The sequence below is a fragment of the Ovis canadensis genome, chromosome 2 (genome assembly GCF_042477335.2).
Source record: "Ovis canadensis isolate MfBH-ARS-UI-01 breed Bighorn chromosome 2, ARS-UI_OviCan_v2, whole genome shotgun sequence".
Classification (NCBI taxonomy): domain Eukaryota; kingdom Metazoa; phylum Chordata; class Mammalia; order Artiodactyla; family Bovidae; genus Ovis; species Ovis canadensis.
The window spans coordinates 102,027,102-102,052,501 of NC_091246.1; the positions used below are offsets into that span (position 1 = coordinate 102,027,102).

General features: G+C 44.1%; 1 protein-coding gene and 1 non-coding gene across 2 annotated transcripts in view; one reads left to right on the forward strand and one right to left on the reverse strand.

Annotated features, from left to right (window-relative positions):
- ACO1 (aconitase 1) overlaps nucleotides 1-25,400 on the forward strand; it is a 66,558-nt gene that overhangs the window by 34,838 nt on the left and 6,320 nt on the right. The window contains exons 5-18 of the mRNA XM_069574169.1: nucleotides 2,536-2,605; nucleotides 2,709-2,892; nucleotides 3,409-3,548; nucleotides 5,608-5,779; nucleotides 7,450-7,550; nucleotides 8,513-8,629; nucleotides 9,536-9,695; nucleotides 11,216-11,351; nucleotides 13,475-13,559; nucleotides 14,333-14,489; nucleotides 15,630-15,754; nucleotides 17,326-17,430; nucleotides 18,168-18,310; nucleotides 21,531-21,678. Of these exons, the coding sequence (XP_069430270.1) occupies nucleotides 2,536-2,605; nucleotides 2,709-2,892; nucleotides 3,409-3,548; nucleotides 5,608-5,779; nucleotides 7,450-7,550; nucleotides 8,513-8,629; nucleotides 9,536-9,695; nucleotides 11,216-11,351; nucleotides 13,475-13,559; nucleotides 14,333-14,489; nucleotides 15,630-15,754; nucleotides 17,326-17,430; nucleotides 18,168-18,310; nucleotides 21,531-21,678 (1,843 nt within the window). The remainder of the gene's footprint in view (nucleotides 1-2,535; nucleotides 2,606-2,708; nucleotides 2,893-3,408; nucleotides 3,549-5,607; nucleotides 5,780-7,449; nucleotides 7,551-8,512; nucleotides 8,630-9,535; nucleotides 9,696-11,215; nucleotides 11,352-13,474; nucleotides 13,560-14,332; nucleotides 14,490-15,629; nucleotides 15,755-17,325; nucleotides 17,431-18,167; nucleotides 18,311-21,530; nucleotides 21,679-25,400) is intronic.
- TRNAG-UCC (transfer RNA glycine (anticodon UCC)) lies at nucleotides 18,828-18,899 on the reverse strand. Its single transcript has one exon. It is a non-coding gene; the product is annotated as a tRNA-Gly (tRNA).

Genomic DNA, 25,400 nt, shown 5'->3' on the forward strand with positions numbered 1-25,400 from the left:
AGAGAAACTGGGCAGGAGACTGTTTCTGGAATAAATACTCTGCTAGCTGTAGGTACTAAGTGGGAGAAGAGGAGATCATTAGATGAGGGATGGACAGACAAGGACAAGGAGGAGATGCAGGGAGGAGGGTCACACATTAGGATTTGGCCTGTTGCATTTGTGGTGCCCAAAGTGTTCCTGGTGTAGATGCTCAGGATACATTGGGAATATGGATCTGGACCTGAAGACCCAGGTGGGGACTGGAGGGGTGGAGCCCTCAGTGTACTAGGATGAAGGTGGAAGGATGGAGCCCTTGTGTACTAGGATGAAGGTGGAGGGATGGAGCCTTCAGTGTACTAGGATGAAGGTGGAGGACCTGAAGACCCAGGTGGGGACCAGAGGGATGGAGCCCTCAGTGTACTAGGATGAAGGTGGAGGACCTGAAGACCCAGGTGGGGACCAGAGGGATGGAGCCCTCAGTGTACTAGGATGAAGGTAGAGGACCTGAAGACACAGGTGGGGACCAGAGGGATGGAGCCCTCAGTGTACCAGGATGAAGGTGGAGGACCTGAAGACACAGATGGGGACCGGAGGGATGGAGCCCTCAGTGTACTAGGATGAAGGTGGAAGACCTGAAGACACAGGTGGGGACTGGAGGGATGGAGCCCTCAGTGTACTAGGATGAAGGTGGAAGGATGGAGCCCTCAGTGTACTAGGATGAAGGTGGAAGACCTGAAGACACAGATGGGGACTGGAGGGATGGAGCCCTCAGTGTACTAGGATGAAGGTGGAAGGATGGAGCCCTCAGTGTACTAGGATGAAGGTGGAGGGATGGAGCCTTCAGTGTACTAGGATGAAGGTGAAGGACCTGAAGACACAGGTGGGGACCAGAGGGATGGAGCCCTCAGTGTACTAGGATGAAGGTGAAGGACCTGAAGACACAGGTGGGGACCAGAGGGATGGAGCCCTCAGTGTACTAGGATGAAGGTGGAGGACCTGAAGACACAGATGGGGACTGGAGGGATGGAGCCCTCAGTGTACTTGGAAAAATTATCTAATCTTTCTGTGCCTTGGCTTTCTCTTCTGTACTTTGGGATAATAGTAGTACCTACGTGAGGGGTTGTTATGATGATTGAATGAGTTCATGTTGTAAAGTCCATGATGCATCGTGCAGTCTTGCATGCTGGCTTCTGCTGCAATTATTATGGTAGTTGTTGCTGTTACAATACCAGCACCACTGCTGCAGTTTCTGTAACTACTACTGCAAGGAGGCAGTATAGGAATTTAGCACATCGATTCTGGAGTCAGACTGCCTGGGTTTCAATACCAGTTCCATCATGTACTTGCTGGGTAGTCTTGAGCGCCTTACCTTCTGTCTGTCTCCTTTTGAAAAAAATGTGGATATTAGTTGCCCCTAACTTAAAGCGCTATTTTGAAGACTAAATTAGAAAATAAATGTAAAGCGCTTTAGTACCTAGCTCTTGTAATGTCAGTAAGTGTTAACTATCAATTAGTGAGGTGTAACTTGGCTCTTAGCTATTAATTTTACTGTCCTTTCCTATGTGCACCCAGTCCATGACGCATAGTCTACACGTGCTTCCTGTGTGCTAATCATGCAGAGTTGCCACTGTGACTTATTCTGAGTCATGAAGGTGGAAGACCTGAAGACACAGGTGGGGACTGGAGGGATGGAGCCCTCAGTGTACTAGGATGAAGGTGGAGGACCTGAAGACACAGGTGGGGACCGGAGGGATGGAGCCCTCAGTGTACTAGGAGGAAGGTAGAGGACCTGAAGACACAGGTGGGGACCAGAGGGATGGAGCCCTCAGTGTACTAGGATGAAGGTAGAGGACCTGAAGACACAGGTGGGGACCAGAGGGATGGAGCCCTCAGTGTACTAGGATGTACTACCTTGACTCAAAACAATGTAGTTTGATTATAAAAATTCTAGAAAAGCTTCCTGATGCTCTGCATTGTCCATGTCCATCCTGATGGATGGAATGACTTTGAGCAAACCTTGGCATGTATTTTGGGGTTTATAGATGTTCTTGGGCAGCACCATCTGCCCTGTAAACCTCCATTTGGAGGATAGGAGGTTGTGATCCTACAAAGTCCTGTGCCTCCTGGCATCACTGGGTTCCTGTCTCCCAACATAAAATAGATGAAAATGCCAGGCTCAGGCATGGCTCAGCTCAGAGAGGTGTTGTAACAAAGTCACAGATGAGAAAGGTGTATGGAAAGAAGGCTTCTTTAAGAATCTAAACTGCTGTTCTCCTCATAAAAGTCTTAAGTCTGTTCTTAAGACTCAGACTTTATGATTAGAATAGTTTTTACTTAGATTCACTCAATGTTTTCTACCCACCATGTTTAAAGGCATGGTAAAAAAAAATCACCTGAATCAAAAATAAAGTTCTTTTTTCTTTAGTTAACTCTTCTTTGCCATGTGAAGAAATGCACTACTACCCAGATGATATGCCATTTGGCTTATCATCAATAGCGTTGACTGGTAACATTTTAAGTCTTAAAATTTATACTTTTAGTTGTTCTCTTTGACAGGGCAGACAGTTTAAAGAAGAATCAAGACTTGGAATTTGAAAGAAATAAAGAACGATTTGAATTTTTAAAGGTACGGGCAGAGCTTGGTTCCACTGATTGATTCTTCATATGTGTGGGGTGCGAGGGAGAGGTGAGCTGGCATTCACAGTGTTCCTCCCATTTCTCAACCGTAGTGGGGCTCTCAGGCCTTTTGCAACATGAGGATTATTCCACCAGGCTCAGGAATCATCCACCAGGTGAATCTGGAGTATTTGGCAAGAGTGGTCTTTGATCAGGATGGATATTACTACCCAGACAGCCTTGTGGGCACAGATTCGCACACCACCATGATTGATGGTTTGGGTGTCCTTGGTTGGGGTGAGTGCTCTTTTGGGTTCCTATTCCATATGTGCTGGTCTATGGCATGGACCTCGATTTACTTTGATCCCATTACATTCCAGCAGCATGAATTTGAGTGACCAACAAATATCAGAGAAGTATTTTTGTCTGTTTTGCTTACTGTTATATTTCCAGTACCCCAAAAAGTGTTTTGTGCCTTTTATGCAGTCAGTATGATGTTTGGAAGAATGAATTGGAACAAGGGGTTAGGGACATTTAAAATAAATGAAAACCACCCGGAGAGTTTGTTAAAAATGGATACTCCTGACCCTCACTCTCCTTTTCAGTGTGGAATCGTGGGGATTTTGATCTAGATGTTGGGAGACCACACTCTGAGAAACACTTGTTAAAAATTCTGTAGAGGGAAATAGAGGAAAGATAACTGTTCTTTATGGAAATATAACTCTACACTAGTAAAATACTGAGGGTGGGTTGACTACTTATTAATGATACTGAACTATGCCTGAGGAGTCTTGAAACTGTTACTGCATACAGGTGTGGGTGGTATCGAAGCAGAAGCTGTGATGCTGGGCCAGCCAATCAGCATGGTGCTTCCCCAGGTGATCGGCTACAGGCTGGTGGGCAATCCCCACCCCCTGGTAACATCCACTGACATCGTGCTCACCATCACCAAGGTAACCAAGTGCTGCCTCTTCTGGGGTCTTAGAGAGTCTCAGTGACAAACTGGAAGGAAGTCCTTGATGGACTCTTTCTTGGTTTCCATGTGCTCTAGAAATGCTAGGAAACAGTACGTTGATGACTTTAAAAGTGACGAGATAAGGTGAGAATTCTGTGGTCAAATTTCAGATCATTAGGTTCACATTACTCTTCTGTTGCTGCATGGATATTTTTCTTTAAAAAAAAAAGTTTTTGAAACCGTGAAATAGTTTAAATACACAGAAGTTAAAATGACACTTATATGCCCACTACATAAACTTAACAGATGGTAACATTTTGCTGTTTTTGCTTCAGAGCTCTCTCTGTATGTACATTTTTTAAAGAAGTGAAATGTAATGTTTATGGCTAAAGCCACCCTCCTCATTCCTAGAGATAATCACTGTGCTGAGGTTGTACAAAATCATTTCCATGCATATTTTTTTTGAATTTTAAATCCCTTTATCCATGCATATTTGTATACTTCTGTACTTTTTCCATGTGGTTCTTCTTTGTATGTAAATAGCGAACTCTTTCTATGAATAATTTTTGACTTTTAAAATTTCTTTCTGTGTATTTTAAGTTACATTATTGTAACATGTTTTTCCAAGCTGGAAAATACTAGTTAGTTGTTTTTTTGTTTGTTTTTTATTTTTGCCCTTGTTGAAAGTAATCTTTTATAATGATTTGCTTGCTTTGCAGAAAGAAGGCAGTTTCATTTTGAAAGATTATTAGAAAAGTAATTTTTTTATTATCACAAAGTTTTTTCTGGTTGTATAGTTTGGAGGCTTGGGGTATTTGAGATGGGTACTATACTTTTGATTTAATCGTCATGGAAATCAGCATTGGATGCGTTTGAATATTATAGCTTATCAGAGATGTCCACATCGTGCAAGTGTAGAATAATATAGGCTTTACCCACAAAATTTGGCAGAATTCCACATAATCAGAAGAGCCTGTCTATGTGGCTGTCCACACTTCATGAAACTGATTTCATGCAGGCCCAAGCTGGTCACTGATGCTGCAGCTCTGGCTGATGGCTTGTATGGAAAAGCTGTGGGAGTCAGACTGCCTGAATCTTTTGGTTACCTTTGACTTATACCTGTGTTCAGGATATTCATTCATTATACACTTGGAAACAAGGCATTTGCTTACTCAGTAAGTGCAAATCATAACTAATTTACGTTGAAAGAACTTATTTAATCCTTAGAACGTTTTCTCATTTTGAAAAACTTTTCTTAATATTGTGTTTTTATATTATTTTTTCTTTTTCAAGAACTGTTTTGAAATAATTTTAGATTTATAGGCGAGTTAATGTAAAGGTAATACAGAGTTCTGTTACCTTTCTCTCAGCTCCCCCAAATGTTAACATCTTACATAACCATGGTACATTTATCAGAAATAGTAGTTAACATTGGTATGTCATTTTTAACTAAACTAGAAACTCCACCAGTCTTTGTAGTAATGTCCCTTTTCAGTTCTAGGATCCACTACAGGATACCATGTTGTATTAGTTGCATTGCTTTTTAAGTTTTATTTTTAAGAGTAATCTATAATGTGTGCTCAGCTGTGTCTGACTCTTTGCGACCCCATGGACTGTAGCCTGCCAGGCTCCTCTGTCCATGGAATTTTCCAGGCAAAAATACTAGAGCAGGTTGCCATTTCCTACTCCAGGGGATCTTCCCAACCCAAGGGTCCAGCCTGCGTCTCCTACATTGGTAGGCAGATTCTTTACCACTGAGCCAGCTGGGAAGCCCATAAACCAAAATATATTGGGCTAATTTATTGTTTGTGTTGACTCACAAGGCTAGTTTATGAGAATGGCAAGGGGATAGTTCTGCATTTTAAATAAGGGTTATCAGGACTTCTCTGTTGGTCCACTGGTCAAGACTCTGCTCTCCCAAAGTGGGGAGCACGAGTTCAGTCCCTGATTGGGGAACTGCAATCCTGCGTGCCACCTGGCATGACCATAAAAAGTAAATGCTGAAAAAAAAATGTGGGTTATCAAATCTCAAATTCTGTTATTATCCTGTTGCTCAGCACCTCCGCCAGGTTGGGGTAGTGGGCAAGTTTGTCGAGTTCTTTGGGCCAGGAGTAGCCCAACTGTCCATTGCCGACCGAGCTACGATTGCCAACATGTGTCCAGAGTATGGGGCCACTGCCGCCTTTTTCCCAGTTGATGAAGTCAGTATCAAGTACCTGGTGCAGACAGGTAAGTGCAGAACCCTGAGAACAGAAGGTCCTTTGTATAGTTCAGAGAAAGCTGACAATCGGAGTGCTACCTTCTGCCTCTGTCCCTCAATTAAACAGTGGAGGCATCACCCTAAAGAAGAGAAGGGAAGGGATGGTAGGGAGGGGAAAGCTGCAAACTACACCAGAGATAAGATTGGGTTCTGGGATCTAGAGGTGGCCACTGAACCTCTTACTGATCTGGTACTGAATTTCTAACATCTATTGAAATGAAACAAATGGTTTTAGAGAAGGCGAACCCTTTCTTAACGGAAACCTAAGAGAAATTTCTCCCATGTGTTTTCATGGGGAGGGTGACATGGGGTGTAGTGAACGCTGGAATGTAACAACAGGTCATGATAAATATGCTAAAGAAGATCAGACAGTCATCTGTTGTAAGATCCTTGCTGACAGCTGATGACCTTGACAATTCAGTGAAAATGAACAGGCAAACAACAAATGCTGATCTGATGTGGATCCAAGAATCAAGCTCTCCAGCAGTCTTAATTTACTGTCAGAGAAAGGGGAGTTCTGCATGTCCATTTGGGCAAACCATGCATATTATCTCCTGCAACCAGGAGCTTTCTGAATGAAACAGCAGAGCATTTGGGGTCATATTCCTGGTGATACAGTATCATGAGTTAGAACTTTGAACTTTGGAGTTAAACTCAGCTTTGGCTCCTGGTTCTGCCATTTACAGCCTGTGTTCCAGGAAAAGTTATTTAATCTTCTTGAGCCAGTATTTCCTCATCTATACATGAGGATAATAATAGTGTTTGTCTCAGAAGGTCGGGATAAAGGATTAGAGATTGAAATAATGTATTGAAAAAGTGTAGCCCACAGTGCTGGGCACACAGCTCGTGTTCTGTGATAGGAGGTGGGGGGAATTACTATTTTAACAGGGCTAATGTAGAATGTTGAGGGTCGATGGCCAGTTGAAGGCAGATGCATAGGAGGGGCACTTTGGCAATTTGCTAAGCCTTAGGAGCCTCTTAGTGTTACTTCCCTGGTGGCTCAGACGGTAAAGCGTCTCGCTTACAATGCAGGAGACCTGGGTTCGATCCCTGGGTCGGGAAGATCCTCTGGAGAAGGAAATGGCAACCCACTCCAGTACTCTTGCCCAGAAAATCCCACAGACGGAGAAGCGTGGTGGGCTACAGTCCATGGGGTCGCAAAGAGTCAGACACAACTGAGCGACTTCACTTTCACTTTCACTTTCAGGAGCCTCTTAATTAAGAACCATAATCAGGACTTCCCCAGTGGTCCAGTGATTTAAGACTCCGTGCTTCCAATGCAGCAGGCATGGGTTTCATCCCTGGTCAGGGAACTAAGATCTACATGCCACACAGTGCCGCCAAATAATTGGGAAAAAAAAAAAAACTATAACCCAGAGAGAGGAGTACTTATAACTAAGAGTAGAATCCTTTTCAGAAAACAGTCCCTTCGATAGAACAGCAGGTTGGTTCATGGTCCCTAGTAAACAGCAGCATCAGTTGGAAAGTCAGACCATGAGCCTGCAGGCTACAGTGTCAGCAGAGGGCTTGGAGTGTTTTAAGTGAAGCCCTCATTGTTTATGCAGTTGCTACTGACGGTATTCGTTTCATCAGAAAATACTGACATCTGTTACTTGCTACTTCTTAAAATGCCCATTAGGTCGTGACAAAGAAAAAGTAAAGCATATTAAACAGTATCTTCAGGCTGTAGGAATGTTTCGGGACTTCAGTGACTCCTCTCAAGACCCAGACTTTGCCCAGGTATGGGAGCACCTCTCATTGAACACGTTTCCTCTTCCTCAAGCCTGTGGTTTTAATTGTGAAAGTTTTTCCTAGGGGGAGTGTACTTGTAGGAAGTTAGTCACTGCCAAGTTATCACAAAAGAACAGGGTGTTAAAGGCTGAAAAAATAAAAAAGATAAGGAATTGCAGACATAACAAAATAACATAACTTCCCCCATTCTTCCTGACCATTAGGTTGAGTGTCTCCTTTTTTGATTTATTCCTCTGATGTAGACGACCCTTGGAGAAGAAGTTTAGAAGGACTGGAGCTATTTAAAGGCTGATAAGCTCATCAGAATTATAGATGGGAAACAAATGAAAGTGCAAGCCAATCGATTAAGTGTGAGCCAATCAGTTAGTTCAGATTTATCTACTGCTTATCTTCACTCATTGTCTAGGGTGCAAACTAAACCCCACTTTTCTCTACAGCCAAGATCGGAGGGTAAACCAGATGTGGGACTATTATTTCCTTTCCTATTATTAACACACTGAGGGAAGGAAATACTCCATCAGACTAGGACCCATTTCTTGGCATTGATGACTTAATGACAACATCCCCCCAAGTCATCTTAGAAAAATTACAGTGGTTTATCTGTCATTTCAGTAGGAAACACATCTCACACTAACTTAAGCAATAGAAAGGATGTATGGGCTGCTTTATAACGAGGGCCAAGTGGAAGACCGCAGCAGCCATAGCGCCCACCCTGGTCTTTCTGAGAGTGGGCAAGGCTTCTGCCTGTCGCATGCTACCAAGTGCCCATCTGGATCTCTGGAAATTCCCTTCAGTGTTAGAAAGGGACCCTGACTTTCTTGGTTTTGAATGTGTTAGTTTGGTTTGTTTTTATTGCTGTGTAAATTCTCTGGCACAGCTGTTGTTTTTTTTTTTTTTTGCTTTGTGGGTATAATGACGGTTCTGTGGTTCCTTTTCTTCTGGGTGGACAGGTTGTGGAGTTAGACTTGAAAACAGTAGTGCCTTGCTGCAGCGGACCCAAAAGGCCTCAGGACAAAGTCGCCGTGTCTGATATGAAAAAGGACTTTGAGAGCTGCCTGGGGGCCAAGGTAGGGAGCTGGGAGAGGTGGATGGAGACCCTCCCCATGCCTGGCTTCTTCATGCACAGGCTTCTTTTCACCCATCTCGATGATGAATCTTCCTGAAGCCTAGTACTGAAGGCATTTCCTCTCCAAACTGAACCCCTTGGTGCCTCCTCCTACCTTAGCTAAGAGCTGAGCAGCTTCCTTACAGCCCTCTATTGCCTATAAACACACTCAACCCTCCTCTTCATTTTTCCTAACTCTCCTTTTCCAGAGCATATCCGCTCTTCACCTGACTCTCACCACAGAATTCACTCTGCGTGAACAAGCTATTCTGGCCACTAATTTTGTTCATGCCCCCACCTGCCCACATGCCCTTCCTCACCAGCATGCCCCAATCTCTCAGCTCCTCCACAGCATGACCTCAGATCTCATAGCACAAAGTCATTTCTCCCTCATTTGAACGTTCTGGCATCAGTCTAAACCCCTGTGATGGCGTTTCATATCCTTTAACTTCATTGTTGGTACTTTATATTATTTGCACGTCTGATTCTTTTACTAGACTCTTATGGCACTTTTTTCTAAATTTCCTTATGGTTAGTGTCTGTGCCCTCTGTGGCCATTAAATCTGTACTAATTTGCTCTAGATAGACTAACTTTAAGCTAAATTTGTAGTTTTAGCGTTTCACTATTTAAGGTGGGAAGGAGGTAATTGTTAATAATTTCAAAGCAAAATAAGATTCAGAAATCAAGACTCCCTTTTATAAAGATTTAAAAAGAGGAAAGGGAACTTTAATTTTTCTGTAGCATTTCAGAGTTTACCAGCTGAGATGTTTATGTTTTAAGAATTATAATTACCAAAGTGCTTCTTCTCCTTCCAAAGTGAGAACTTTTGACCATATATATATATATCTTCTTTTTTTCTTCCTATAGCAAGGATTTAAAGGATTCCAGGTTGCTCCAGACCATCATAATGACCATAAGACATTTATCTATAATAACAGCAAGTTCACCCTTGCTCATGGTTCTGTGGTAATCGCTGCCATTACTAGCTGCACAAACACCAGTAATCCATCTGTGATGTTAGGGGCAGGTAAATACATCTGATGGTCATGTGGACATGTGGGTGGGAATTTCCAAGACATAACCCAAGGGCTTAATTAAGTTCTGTGTATGGGGCTTCCCTGGTGGTTCAGACCGCAAAGAATCTACCTGCAGTACAGGAGACCCGGATTCGATCCTTGGGTTGGGAAGATCCCCTGGAGAAGGGAATGGCAACCCCCTCCAGTATTCTTGCTGGAGTCCTATGGACAGAGGAGCCTGGTGGGCTACAGTCCATGGGGTCACAAAGAGTCGGACACGACTGAGTGACTAACACTTTGACTTTCATAGTTCTCTGAACCTTATCCTTCCCAGATGCAGAGACTAATTGGCCCAGAAATGTTTATTCAATAAACAGTGCCCAATACAAAATATTTAAAGTAGTATGGTCTTTAGAATTAACACAGAAAATAAGGAAGAGAGAGGAAAGAAAGATGAATTTCTGGTAAAGCCTAGAATCTTGTGTCAGAATTTTAAAAAGGAAAAAATGTTTTCATGCCACAGATTGTTCTTCATAAAATCCCTTTTCATACAGTGGCATTTAATCTTAGATACATTGTCAAGGGCATCTGAATTAGCACACAGGGCACTTGGTTGATCAAACTTATCTGCCTATTACACAAATTCTGGTTATTTAATGTTTACATGCAGAGTTTCATTAATGTAAGGTCCCTTTAGTTGCCAAATTTTAAAACATCCCGAAGAGTTCCTCTTATGTCCACACACAGATAGTTCTTTCTTTATGAACTGGACAGGTGCATAAGGAAAACTTTCTTTGTCCAAGAATTCGTCTGTTGCCCCCTAAGCTTTGGACAAATGTGTTTCCTTAAGGTAAGACACCAGCTTGTCTGTAGCTTCTTGTCTCTTAATATCCACACTCCGTATTTCTTTCCTACTTCCATGAGATGTCCCAAGTCAGAGCACCCAAGTGTCCCTGTATAGCCTCTGGATTTGCCCAGAATCAAGTGACCCAGCAGCCCTTGATCTTCCACTTTAAGAAATATCTGAGAGCAAGATTTTTAACATCTAGATGGACTCTACTCCTCACCAACTAGTACACAATTCGTATACTTTAAGAAGGGGCCCTGGCAATTATTTTTAATCTAAATATAATTAGAAAGATTGCTTTCCCTCCAGAAATTAAAAACCCGCTCTCTAGTATAATCATGAATGGTTTATCTCTTTGAAAGACAAAAAGCACTTCTCTTTTTATGTCATTCATGTCCATGGCTCATTTTGAGCTTGCTGAACAAACATGAGTGACTTTGTGCCAGTGAGCGTTTGGTTTCTATCGTTTAGTCTCCCAGTCGTGTTCGACTCTCTATGGCCCCATAGACTACAGCACGCCAGGCTTTGGTTTCTATTAGGCAGCAAAAATGGCAGAAAGCACCAGTGTGAGTGGGGTCCTGTCAGGCTGTGCAGGAAGTGCAGAGCAAAGTCAGTGTTTCCTGAACTGTCTGTGGCACCTGGAGTGGGCAGCCCGCAACCATGTCTGTGTTTACCGTTTCACAGGCTTGTTAGCAAAGAAGGCTGTGGATGCGGGCCTGAGCGTGAAGCCTTACATCAAAACTAGCCTGTCTCCTGGCAGCGGTGTGGTCACCTACTACCTGCGGGAAAGCGGAGTCATGCCTTACCTGTCTCAGCTTGGGTGAGGGAGGGGTCTCTTACACCATTGCTTTTGTTGCGTTGTATTCCGCAGATACCTTGCGCAGTCAGCTTGAGATGGATGTAAGCTTATCTGATGGTATCTAACTGCATAGTCTTTCATCAATGCAGACTTAAACCCTCACTTTCCAACAGACAGGGCCTTCCTGTACAGTTGTGCTGGTTGTTCATCAGATAAGGGTATCTGTGAAGAGAGCATGGGCTGATATCAAGCCCGTGCTCCACTGTAGCACTGCCCTCCTAGGGAAGGGGCAGCTTTTCTCAGTTACATGAAGGTGTGCTGTGGGCTAATATCGGCTCTGCCGCAGAGAGTCTGCCCTCTGTATGAAAATAATTATTTCACATGCCTAGAAATGTTATGAAATGTTATGACTGAAGTCAATTATTTGTTTCCAAATACAGCTTCTCCTAGTAACCCACTATTACTAATATAATTGACATAGATCTTTATCATGTACCTCATAAAAGTTGGAAGTCCCTGGGAATATATAATAACAGTAGTGAATAAAGATATCAGATATCTGATTTCAACTTTTAAAAATTACAGATCATTTAGGTAGTCTCCTCATAATTTACTTATAAATTTAAAAAGTAAATTAATTATAAAAGTAAATTATATGGAACAGAATAGAGAGACCAGAAATAAACCCATTCACCTATAGTTAATTAATCTTTGACAAAGGAGGTAAGAATATGCAATGGAAAAAAGACACTCTTTTCAATAAGTGGTTTGGGAAAGCTGGACAGCCTCATTTAAATGAATGAAATTAGGATACTCTTCACACTATATACAAAAATAAACTAAAAATGGCTTAAAGACTTAAATGTAAGACATGACACCATAAAACTACCAGAAGGGAACATAGGCCAAATATTCTCTGACAATATCCAAGGCAAAACAAAAGCAAAAATAAATAGGACCTAATCGGAATAAAAAAAAACTCTGCACATCAAAGTAAACCATCAGCAGAATTAAAAGATAAGCTATAGAATGGGAGGAAAATATTTGCAAACAATGCAACCGACAAGGGGTGAATTTCCAAAATATACAGATAGCTCATACAGCTCAACATCAGACAGACAACCCAATCAAAAAATGAGCAGAAGACCTGAATAGACATTTTTTCAAAGAAGACTTACAGATACCAACAGGCACATAAAAAGATCCTCAGTATCACTAATAATTGGAGGAATGCAAATCAAAACTACAATGAGGTATCACCTTACACAAGTCAGAAAGGCCATCATCAAAAAGTCTTACAGATAATAAATGCTGTGGAGGGTATAGCGAAAAGGGAACCTTCTTACATTGTAGGTGAGGATGTAAACTGGTGTCACCAATATGGAAAACAGTATGGAGGTTCCTTAAAAAACTAAAAATAGTAGAACTACTATATTGCCAGAAGTTCCACTCCTGGGCATATATCTGGAAAAGACAAAAACTAATTCAAAAAGATAAATGCAACCACATGTTCACAGCAGCACTATTTGTAATAGCTGGGACATGGAAGCAACCTAAGTGTCCATCAACAGATGAAAGGATAAAAAGATACATACATAACAGAACACTACTCAGCCATAAAATAGAATGAAGTATTGCCATTCACCACAATATGGATGGACCTGGAGAATATGGTACTAAATGAAGTAAGTCAACAGAGAAAAACGAATGTTATATATTAGCAGTAGTATGTGGACTCTTTAAAAAAAAAAAAAACGATGTAAATGAGTCTTTTTACAAAATAGAAACAGACTCACAGATACAGAAAGCAAACTTCTCGTTACCAAAGGGGAAATCAGGGATTTGAAAGGGGGAGGGATTAGGAGTATGGGATTAAAGGATACACACTACTAGGTATAAAATAGGTCAAATAGAATATAAATATAAAATCACCTATACTTCAGTCTTTTTTTTTAAGTGAATTATAAAAAGGAGCCTTAATGGAATGATTTGGGATGGATGAATAGTAGATCAAAGTGTTCCCGAGAATGGAAGCCTCACAGGAACAGCCCTGTGTTACCCTTCTTTAAGTCAGTGGTCTCCAGGAACCGGCAGGTGGGCCCCCTGAGAGTCATTCTGCATCCCGTGCTTCTCTCCCGCCCCAGGTTTGACGTGGTGGGCTATGGCTGCATGACCTGCATCGGCAACAGCGGGCCCTTACCGGAAGCTGTGGTCGAGGCCATCGTACAGGTAATGAGCAGGGCAGCCTGCGGGTCTTTCTTTTTCACATGATACGTGATGAAATGCTGGTAATTTTAAAGAACGTTCAGGGAAGCATGGGATGTGGTTAAGAGAGTGGTCTTTGGAGTTGAGTTAAACTTATTAACTATATATCTTTGAGGAAGTTCATGAACCTCTTTGTGCCTCAGTTTTCACAACTGTAAACGGGAAGTGATGACAGTACGTGTTCCAGAAAGCTGCGAGCTCTCTGGTGATAGTGGACGCTAAGGACTTAGTGCGGTGCCTGGCCGGCGCATGCCCCACACGTGCGAAGGCGCCAGAATCATTTGTTCCTATTGTCTGCAGGCTGGTTCCAAGTCAGACAACTGAGCATAAGCTCATTGGCTTGATTTTTGTCCCATAAATTCTATAGCGTGGAAAAATACTATTTCATCTGCTTGCACTGATTATGGAATCCCTGTCAGCCAGTGTGGCTTCCTCTGACTGTCAACCTGTCATCTTCCCCACCTGTTCTCAGGCCCCCGGCTGCAGAATAACTAGGATGCTGCCTTCTGACCCACCTGGTATTTGCTCCTGAGCAGAACCATCCAGGGCGTCTCTCTGCTGCTCTTGACCCAGCATGTCGCCCCCAGGCTCACCCTGTGGTCTCCTTCCCTGGGGAGAGGCCCAAGTGCAGGGGAAGCCTAAAGGGCTCCTTGACTTAAAGGAGGGCTAAAACAGATAGGTCGGAAGCCCAGGCCGTCTATTGTCTCTGCCACCTGTTTCCCCCTTGCCTCATACAGGGAGACCTCGTAGCTGTTGGAGTACTGTCTGGGAATAGGAACTTTGAAGGGCGAGTCCACCCCAATACCCGAGCCAACTATTTAGCCTCTCCGCCCTTAGTAATAGCCTATGCGATTGCTGGGACCATCAGGATCGACTTTGAGAAAGAGCCACTAGGTAAGATCTGATTTGCGGGGTTACAATTTTTTTTTCCCCAAATGAATTTGAAAACGTTACTGGAAAATAGTTATTGCTTTCCTTAATAAATAATGAAACCTAGAACCTCCAAAGATCAGAGGAGGAAGAAGGGTCTTTGCTTCCTTTCCCAGCACACAGCTAAGACATAACTGAAATAGCTAAACAAGAATTTACGAAAGGGGAAGGGACAAAAAGGGAAAGAAACACTTAGAGTAACGGAGGTCTTGCCATTTTGGCCTCTGCTTCAGTCCCTCCCTTTCCAGTTCCTGCTTCAGTCTCATGATAGCCTGGTTTTAATACCTGTGCTGTAAGAACACGTCCGCGGTGTGCAGCTTCTCAAAGCTTGGGGGACATGATGCTTTTTTTTCCTTTCCCCTGGCCTCCTTGTGTGCCCTCCTCAGTCCATGCTATGCAGATTAGATAATATGAAAACAGTGCCCTGGAATTTACTTTAAGGAAATGTTAGCTTTAGACATGCAGCTGATCTTCGTTACATATGTATTCCATATTTTTAAATTTGACTCCTCATTGAAGTGGATTTTCACCCCCAGAATCAGCACTTATCACCCTCCCATGGTCTCTCACAGACATGCACAAGGTGGTGAAATCCCTGAGTCACTCACTGTGCCTGCTCTCAGCTGAGGTCAAGCAAGGTGACACTCTGTATTTTTATTTCAAGTCTCTACTGCAAATGGTTCTATTTGTGCTCTGGATAGCATGATGTTTTTCACACATTTGTGCTTTTTTTTGGTGGTTTTACTGTTTAAAATGACCGGAGAGTAGGGCTAAAGTGCTGTGGAGTATTCCTGAGCTCAGGAAGGCTATGACAGGCCTCAGGTGAGACAGGCTCCAGAGTTCAATGTGAATGCATCAACGGTATGTAAGCAGAAACACGTGAAACCGCGTTACGTATTGACCAGTTGACAGCAGTGTTGTGGATAACCCTTGGGAGCCTATCCTGTGTGTTTCTTCTGGGCGGTGGCTGAGTGTTTTCTCAGTGTGCACAGAGAATTTTCTGAACGTAGCTTCCCTAAACAGTGAGACTGGGCTGACTGCCTGTGACCATGAAAACCGGATATGAGGTGAAGTTCATCTCACTACTAAACATTTTCTCCCCAGGTGTCAATGCCAAGGGACAGCAAGTATTTCTGAAAGATATCTGGCCAACCAGAGATGAGATCCAGGCAGTGGAGCGTCAGTACGTGATCCCCGGGATGTTTAAGGAGGTCTACCAGAAAATAGAGGTGAGGTCCCCGCCCCAGTGTCAAGGGGAAGTCGCTCCCCTGCGTCTTCTCTGCCAACCTTGAGGCTAGTGCCGGTGTCAACTAGACAAGGTAGCATTTCTTCAGATAACTGGGAAAGTGGGGCAATCATTGTGCTCCTACAACTCAGGCTCTTCCAGACCCAACTCTCCCCAGATGTTCCCAGACTTGGACACATGAGCAGCAGGCTCAGGAGGCATGGACTCGGCATGGATGTGGCTCCTGGCTAGCTCTGCATGGCTCCCCTCTTCCTCTGACAGCCCAGGGAGAGCATGGGCTGTGGTCGAGGAGCCCAATGTCACTATAGGGTGTCACTGAGGGGCACATGGCTGAACGCACCTCTCAGATTTAGTTGCCTGCTTCAAAGAGTAATACAAATAAAAGCCACTCAGTTGGAAGCACCAAACTATCAAGCTGCTGAAATTAAAAAACAAACTTGCTATGCATTTTACAAACGGGGGAAATGTATGGGGCTCCATATCACTTTCCAAGACTCGAATGTTACCCTGTTCCCTGGTTTCTGTGTTAGGCTGACCCCAGGGCTTCTGGGTGGGGCTGGTGGCTTGAAATATGAGGGCAGACTGGGGAGCAGAGTCAAATGGGAGTCACACTCACACACTGAATCCCACAAGCTGCTCGTTGGGAAATGGTTGAAGGGAGTTTGGTGGATACTGGGTTAAATGCATTTCTCCAGAGGCTGAGTTAATGACATGTGGCGCAAATTCAAGCCAATTTGAACGCATAGTGGCTGTCACTTACTATCTAATGTTCTTGTGACCAGAAGTCTACCTCCCCAGATCTTCAGAGCATCAATAATTTCTCCTCGGGTTCAACCTGGATTGTTATTCCGTAAATTATATGTGTTAGTTACCTGTTGCTCTGCAACACGTTACTCCTAAACTTAGTGAATTAAAACAGCAAACATTTCTTATCTGTTTTATGGGTCAGAAATGGAGGTGCCGCTTAACAGGCTGTGTCTGCCTTCACAAGGCTTCATTCCCAGTGTCATCTGAGGCTGTGGCCTCACGTGATGATTCGACTGGGGAGGAGCCAGTTCTTAGACCGCTCGTGTGGTCATTGGCAGGATACAGGACCTCACGTGCTGTGGGTGAAGGCTGCAGCTTCTCACTGACTGTCAGCGAGAGGGCCCCCTCAGGACCTTACTGGTGGGTCTCTTCACAGCATGGTGGCTGGCTTCTGGCAGAGCCAGCAAGAGCAAGTAAGAGGGTGAAGAGACAGAAGGCAGTCTCTGTAACCTCATCCTGGAAATGAGTCACTAGGCTCAGCCCTCACTCAGCAGGAGGGGTTCATTTACAGGTAGGATTCCCAGGAGGCAGGTCCATGGGGTCATTTAAGAGATGGCCTGTTACAGGGCATGTGTATTTTTAAATTTCTTAGCATGGTGTTATCTTTGTATAGACATGTTGTGTGACCATTTAGACTAAGAATTGGTCTTACTGTACTCTTAGCTTGAATATTATGTTCACATGTTAAGTTTTCCTCAGGATGAACTGTGCTTAGACCTGCCTCTCCTTTTTCTTTTTCTCCCCAAGACTGTAAATGAGAGCTGGAATGCCTTAGCAGCCCCGTCAGATAAGCTATATTGCTGGAATCCCAAATCTACATACATTAAATCACCACCATTCTTTGAAGACCTGGTAGGACTTTTTTTTTTTTTTTCTTAACAAAATGAGTTCTTCAAAAAGTTTCTTGGCTTGTAAAATCTACTTGATTAACCAGTACCCTCACTTTGACTACCTACTTCATTAAAACCTTTACAAACCTGAGCAGATAACACTGAGGAGAGCTTGAGGAAGCTGGGTTATTTGGCTGGAGTGGGCCTGTGGTTTGTCTGTCCAGGGCTTCCACATGGCTGTGCAGAGACCCCTGGAGATCAAGTATCACGGGGATAGAGACTCAGTAACGTCTGAGGGGGACTGTCCAGGAGAACAGCCCCAAGGACCTGCCATACTTAAGCCTTATACCCATACAAACAAGGAAAATCTTCTCTGAAACTGATGATCAGGAGTCTGTGCTCTCCAGGTGGGAGGAGGGGATGAGAGGATGTGAGCAGAAGGCAGGACTCCTGCTGTACCCAGCGTTTGGGACCTTCTCTGGATGTGGAAAAAGACTGTCATTTGCCGCAGCATCCCTTTTGTTTTTGAGGGGATAGTGCCAATACTTCACCTCCTTCAAGGGTGAGATATGGATGTTTTGCATAAATTCACTTTGCCTTACTAAACACCCCTGATAAACCCAATAAAACTAGAATTCTCTGTGTGTTGATGTAGGGCTGTCATCAGGGTCAGATCCATGGACCACTGCTGTTGAGGCTCCCCTGGTGATGCGTTGGAGAAAAGCCGGGCAAACACTGACTTTCTGTGTTCTTTGCTAGACTTTGGATCTTCAGCCCCCTAAGTCTATCGTGGATGCCTATGTGCTGTTAAACTTGGGAGATTCAGTAACAACAGACCACATCTCTCCAGCTGGAAACATCGCAAGAAACAGCCCTGCTGCTCGCTACTTAACTAACAGAGGGTAAGTAACGATGGGAGAGGGGAGGCCTGAAGACAGAAGGGACAGCATGAGGTCATTAGTCCTCTTTTCATGAGGTCTGTTTGGAGTCAGACTCCAGTTTTTCACTGAACCCTGGAGCCTGAAAACCAATCACTCTTTCTGTTTGTAGCTTTGAAGCTACTAGAGAATCCACCAGCACATGAACCCCAGCACGTAGAGACCTTCTTTATGAGCAAGTCTACTTATTAGACTCGGCTGTCATCCCTGCCACCAGCTTGGCTGATGGTTTATGTACAAGGCTCCACTCTTCCCCTGTGTGGCCTGGTTATACTTGAAGCACTTGGCAGGGGGTTAACCAGAAATGCTTTGACATTTCCTAGTTGACAGACATGTGTTGTGTTTTAGTTTACTATTTATTTTGGCTGTGCTGGGTCTTTGTTGCAGCCCATGGATTCTCTAGTTGTGGCGTGTGGGCTCTGGAGTGCACAGGCTCAGTAGTTGCGGCGTATGGACTTGGTTGCAGTACATAGGATCTTAGTTCCCTGGCTGGGGATTGAACCCAGGACCCAGCATTGGAAGCACAGAGTCTTATCCACTGGACCACCAAGGAAGTCCCAAGGGACATGTTCTTTACAGAGAACAGCTTTGAGGATTTGCAGTTTACACCTCCATTCAGCAATCCTTCAGTCATATACCTATTTTAACAGGTATTACACTAATATTGACTTCCCTGGTGGCTCAGACGGTTAAGCGTCTGTCTACAGTGCAGGAGACTGGGTTCGATCCCTGGGTTGGGAAGATCCCCTGGAGAAGGAAATGGCAATCCACTCCAGTACTATTGCCTGGAAAATCCCGTCGACAGAGGAGCCTGGTAGGCTACAGTCCATGGGGTCGCAGAGTCGGACACAACTGAGCACCTTCACTTTCACTTTCACACTAATATTATATACTGCTATTTAACAAACCCTGAGTCAAGAAGATCCCCTGGAGAAGGACATGGCAACCCACTCCAGTATTCTTGCCTGGCGGCTACAGTCCATGGGGTCGCAAAGAGTTGGATACTAAACCACCACCACAGTGCACCGATACCAGCCAGTGTCCATCCCAGACCTGACTTGCCTTGAGGTTCTTCTGGGGAGATGAACATTCCTGGCCCCATCCCCACGTGCTGAGTCACCTTCGTCAGGGACAGGGCCCAGAGCCAGTATGAGAAACAGCACTGAAGCTTTTTTTCCTTTTTCCCCTGTGGGAGAGGCAGCTCCCTTGCCCCTCCTCCCACTTGCTGGGCGGGTAACCCATTCTCCTCACAACTTTCCCCTTCTCTCTTGCTCATTCAGTCTCTGCCTTGTCCTAGTACATCCCGTGGGGCAGTCTGTTCACTCAGACTGAGAATGTCTCCTGTCCCCCAGGATGTGCGTGTTGTGAGTTTAAGAAGACAGCCCAGATCCAGCGGAGGTGAACTCACAGTGGTCATGTTGAGACTTTTCTTTAACGTGGGACAACTACTTTTTAAAATGTATGGCAGCTACCCATACACAGATAGTGGGTTGGCCAAAAAGTTCACTCAGGGTTGTCTACTGTTAAAATGGCATGGAAAAAGCCAAACAAACCTTTTGGCCAACCTAATACATACGAGATTTTAACATTTATTTGTTTATTTGGCTGGGCCGGGTCTTAGTTGCGGCATGTGGGATCTAGTTCCCCGACCAGGGATGGAACCCGGGCCCACTGCACTGGAAGTGTGGTGTCTTAGCCCCTGGACCACCTAAGGGAAGTTCTCATATTATGAGCTTTTAAAGGGATGGTTCTGTCTTGAGTGGGAGATGCAAGTCCATCAGCAAATAGCAAAGGGCAGATGTTCAAGGTGGGTCTGGGAGTCCTGCTCGTCCCCTCATCCACACTGCTCGGGACACACTGCCCACCATCTGGTTCCTTGCATGTTCAAACAAGGCCAAGTACCCCTCTGCCTGAGAGCCTTCAGGTGAGCTGACTGTTTTCTCCTCTCGGATGCCTTTCCCCAAGATACCCTCTTAACGAACTCCCACGCCAAGTTCAAGTCTTCCTCCATAAGGTCACGCCCACCATGCTCTTCTTGCCCTGGCCTACCTTTTCTTAGGTATTAACCACAATCTAGTAACACTTGTGTAGGATGCCCTTTTTAAAAAACTTCTCTGTCTCTACCTTCTAGGATGTAAGCCCTGTGAAAGCAGGGATTTGCTGTATCCCAGGCACCTGACAGCGCCTGGCATGTAGTTGGTGCTCAGTGAAAAGCTGTTGAATGAATGAATGGGAAAGGCTTCTAAGGACAGAGAAGCTAGAGAAACAGAGTTGAGGCTGGAAGAAGGAACTAGGAAGAGAGAAGTAACCAACACCTCTTTTGATTGGTGGTTATTGATACTCTTCAGAGAATAGAATGAAAGGAAATACACCTTTCCCGAAAAATACATATCCACATTTTGGACATAATTTCAGGGGTTCATAGACACACTCACCTACTCCTGAAGCCCATGCTTAGATTCTCAGTCTTCAGAATTGCACTAACGAATGAATCATCAACACACATGGTTCCTAGCATTTTAAGAAACATCCCAGTGAACTGGTCACTGTTCATTGTTAAGATGTTGTTCCTGACGTCTCAAAACGTCCTTTCATTCGGACCCACAGACCAGACTTTTCTTTGATTTTAGGACTAGCAGTTCTTGTTCTGCTCCTTCGTCCCTGCCCTGCTTTGATCTTACAGTGATACTAAGTCACGTTGCCAGTTACGTGTTTTTTAATTGCATTGAGTTCCTGGACAAATTTGAACCTTCTTCTGTTTAATTTATAGAATATATTTTATGTGTCCCCCACTCTTGGCTCCACCAAACTGACCTACCCGAGTATTCCCTTTGCTTCCTTTTTTTTTTCCCACCCATTTTTAACATTTTATTTTTTATGAAGCTTTATAGGCTACCTTACTGAATAAATAAAATGCTCTTTCTAAAGTTCCTCCCAATTGCTCTACCCAGATTTATAAGACTGTAGGGTGATGCTGGGAGGCTATAGATTCACCATCGCACCTGCCACCTCTCATTGTGCCCTCAGTCGAAGCTATGGAAACACTTTTTCCACCTTGGAGAACAATACTTAGTAGACTTACAGAAATACCTAGGTTTGTGATTTTTTTTCCCCCTTTCATGGTGTAAGCCAGGTTTAATCTCTCAGTTCCCTAAACCAGCTTCTCTCCTGCCTTCGTTACCAGCCTGACTCCTCGAGAATTCAATTCCTATGGCTCCCGCCGCGGGAACGATGCCATCATGGCGCGGGGGACATTTGCCAACATCCGCTTATTAAACAAATTCTTGAACAAGCAGGCACCACAGACTATCCATCTGCCTTCTGGTGAAGTTGTGAGTATGATGTCTTCTGCTTCCTCTAGAAGCCAGCATTTCTCAGGCTCTGGGTGATTCAGTGCTTGCACTGTCACTTTCCCTTTGGTCTTATTTTTATTTTCCACACCTCCTCCTGCCTCTTGCTTTACATAGTCCCTCTTGCCAAGTGTTCCATATATGTAGAGTTCATCCCTAAAGAAGAGTCCCTTTAAACTGGGAGGCCTTTTCCTGCTTAGAGATTTCTGCTTCATGCTTTAACTAAATCTAGTTTCTTAGGAGTTGAGCTTAAAAGGCCTCCGATTGAGGTTTCATCGGTTCAGAATACTTGAAGAGGAAATTCCAGGTTAAGGTAGAGGATATTTACTAAGAAGTGCTGTTTTATGACTCCAGTAAAATTTAATTAATCATACCGTTAGGGAAGGAAGAATGTAGAGGACTGTGCAGGCCTGCTTGGGTCCTAATGGGAACCACGTGGAGGTGGTTTATTAGAGCTGGAATTGTCTGTTCACAGAGGGCAGGCATGGGGAGAGGTGGGAAAGCCTGCCCTTGAAGTCAGACAAGCCTGGGTTCAAGTCCTAGCTCCACCTCAGACCAGCTGTGGAGCCTTCTTCAGCAATCTGCCTACCTCTCTGAGCCTCACTTTTCGTACTTTTTAAGGTTCTGAGGCTTAACCCTGGGTGGCATACGTGCTTCAGTCACTCAGTCAACTCTGCAACCCCATGGACTATAGCCCGCCAGGCTCCTCTGTCCATGGGATATCCCAAGCAAGAATACTGGAGTGGGTTACCATTTCCTACTCCAGGGCACCTTCCCAACCCAGGGCTCAAACCCACATCTCTTGTGTCTCCTGCATTGGCAGGTGGGTTCTTTACCAGTGCACCACCTGGGAAGCCCATCCAGCACAACATGAGTGCCAGGACATATTTGTTCAGTGACTAGCAGGGACAATAGACTACTAAGGGAAAGGGTCCAAATGAATGGTAAAATCCCCAAGAGACGAAGCAGGGGCTCGCAGTTAGTAGACTTTGAGGGCCTCTGGGATGCCAGCTGTCATGATGGGGTCCCTCACTGACAGCCCTACCATGCACAGAACTCCTAGTCAGATGGTTAGTGCCTCAGCTTAAATAAGGAGACAGCATCAGAGATAAAGAGACATTGGAGTCAGGCCTTGAACTTGAAAGACAGACCTAGACAAGAAACAGAGGAATAAAGAGGAAAACAGGTAATGCACAGCGTAGAAGAAAACTAAGAAAAACAGTTATTTCGTCAGAGTGATAAGAGATGATTTTCTGTTGTTGTAATCAGAAGACAAGAAGGAGCTCTTAAAAAAAAAAAAGGTCCCTAAAATTTTCACAGGAAAAGTTGACTAGTTGAGAAAATCTTCCAGAAGGTAGAAAGACAAAGGGGAAAATAGGAAATGTAAGAAAAACCAAAGCCTGAACCGAGGAGGGCCAGCATCTGACTGAATAAAGATGCTAAAAAGAACAAATAAGATCGGAGAGGAAATTGTTAAGAATTAACACAAGCAATTCTTCAAGTGCAAAATCTGAGATTCCAGATCGAAAGGTCCACTGAGCCCACCCAGCCACATGGTTAATGCTCACTCCAAGTCACATCTCCATGAAGTTAAGAACAGCAGAGGTAGGAGAAGACCTAGAAACTTCGGAGAGGGGGAAAGAGGCTTACGTGCACTCTTCTGGGGGTCAGACGCCCTCAAGGCAACCTAGGAGACTTAGGCTGAGGAAAGCTGTCGGCACTCTAAAGTCTGTATCCCTCATACGCCCAGCCGAGTGAGGGTAAAGCAACGGCACATTCAGATATTCAGAAGCCTTAAAAATTATGTGCCAGCCCCAGCCTCAGAAAGCTACTTGGTAATTGTGTTCCACCAAAACGAGAGAATAAACCAAATATAGGGGAAGATGTAGGACCCAGGAAAAGGAAGTGCAGGGAATCGCCAGGATGCTGGGGAAGGAAGACTCCTCTGTCACGTGAACACACCTCAGAGAGTAAGCGGTCCACAGGAATGAGGGCATCAGGAGTGACACCCCGTGAGAAAGATTTTCAAAGTAAATTGCCTGATAGCTGTGAATGTCTTCAGAAAAGACTTGTATCGATACTTTAGGTAGTATATTCGTTAGTTAATGGGTAGGGACACAGAAACAGGTGAATGCACACACACACACACACACACACATACAAATTTATTATTTCCAGTGGGAAATAAATTTTTTTTAATTGCCAAGAAAAGGAAATCTGAGTCCATTATGTGGCTCAGCTGTAAATAAAATTGCATGTATGTAATCAAAACGTATGGCCAAAAATAAAAAAAGATATGACAGTGATATTAGAAAGCCCTGGAGAGGAGAGGTTGGGGAGGGGGAGGGCCCTACAAGAGTGGTAGTTGAAAGAACTAAATCCTCTAAGTAGGAATTTAATGGATAATAAAAAAGGAGAAATGAACTGACCAATTATATACTTAGGGATCCAGAGGCGAGATATCAGAAGAGACCACTAACTTTTATGCTTTCTTTAGAAGAGAGGGCCAGTGCAGGGAGCCAATGCTTTATAAGCTGCTTGCTGCAAGAGAAAAGGCAGGACCCAGAATTCGAACCTGCTGAGTCCGCACAGCTGGGTTCCACCACCCGCTCTGCCATGGAGTCCCTGTCTCTGCCGTGGAGACTGTCAGCTCTGTGGTAGTTTTGAAAGCACTTTAAAGCACACACTCCCACATTCTTAATATCCAAACTAGCAATAGATACCTCTGAAAATATCGGGTAGGTTGTTTCTTTTCTAGTCTTTGAAAGCATCCAGGCTTTTTGGTTAGAGCAGACTTTTACTCTGTTTTGTTTTTTTTTCAACTGTTTCTATATTTGTGAGTTCTGTTCAACTGAAGACAGACAGATCCTACCTAGATTTAGGCTGTGCCGTGTGACATTAACCACAGTCTCCATCCTTTCACCACAATAGTAATTTGTGAAAGCCTACTTGAGAGTTTGATTATATACCTTTCTAGAGCTCCTTTTAAATCAAACACTCCCTCTTTGGATGGATCTTATTTTCTGACTTAAGTAGCGACAGAAAAAAAAAGTTTCATTATTCGCCATCAATGATATCACCTGTCTTTGTGAAGCCTCAGCTCAGCAGAATGTTCAGAGTTCCTATGAGAAACAAATGAATCTATTTGTTAAAGCTGTTTCTCATATATACTAAGAGATTCCTTAACCCTTTCTTATCCTTTATTGATTGGTGCTTCATCGGTGTTTCTACTATTGTTTCCTTGATCTCCATGTAGAAGGGTGTTGGGGTCCAGCCCCGGTTGGATCCAGGGTATCCGAAGCGGGGACAGCGTGGCGAGAGAGATATATAGATTTAGAGAGAGATAAGGAAAGAGTTTGCAGTTAAGAGAATAGAGGGGAGAAAGAGGCTGTATTCCTTGGTTTACATAGAAAGCCAATAAAGCCCTGAGACAAGGGACTTGAACCATCTACGTAGGGCCACAGGCACCTGCTTGAATAGCAGAGGGTGCCCCGCCTTGGACTCCCTCTCACATAGGTCTTAGAAGCCTGGGCAAATAAGTAGACATGGCTAGCCTCTATGCCCCATATGGGAATCAGCCAGAAAATAGAGTAAGAAAGAAAAGAAGACACGGAGGAACCAGTCTTTCCAGGAACTGGCCCAAGAAACTGATCCGTCCTTTATTGTCCAGAAAAGCTTTTTATACTTTTGGTTGTACATAGAGA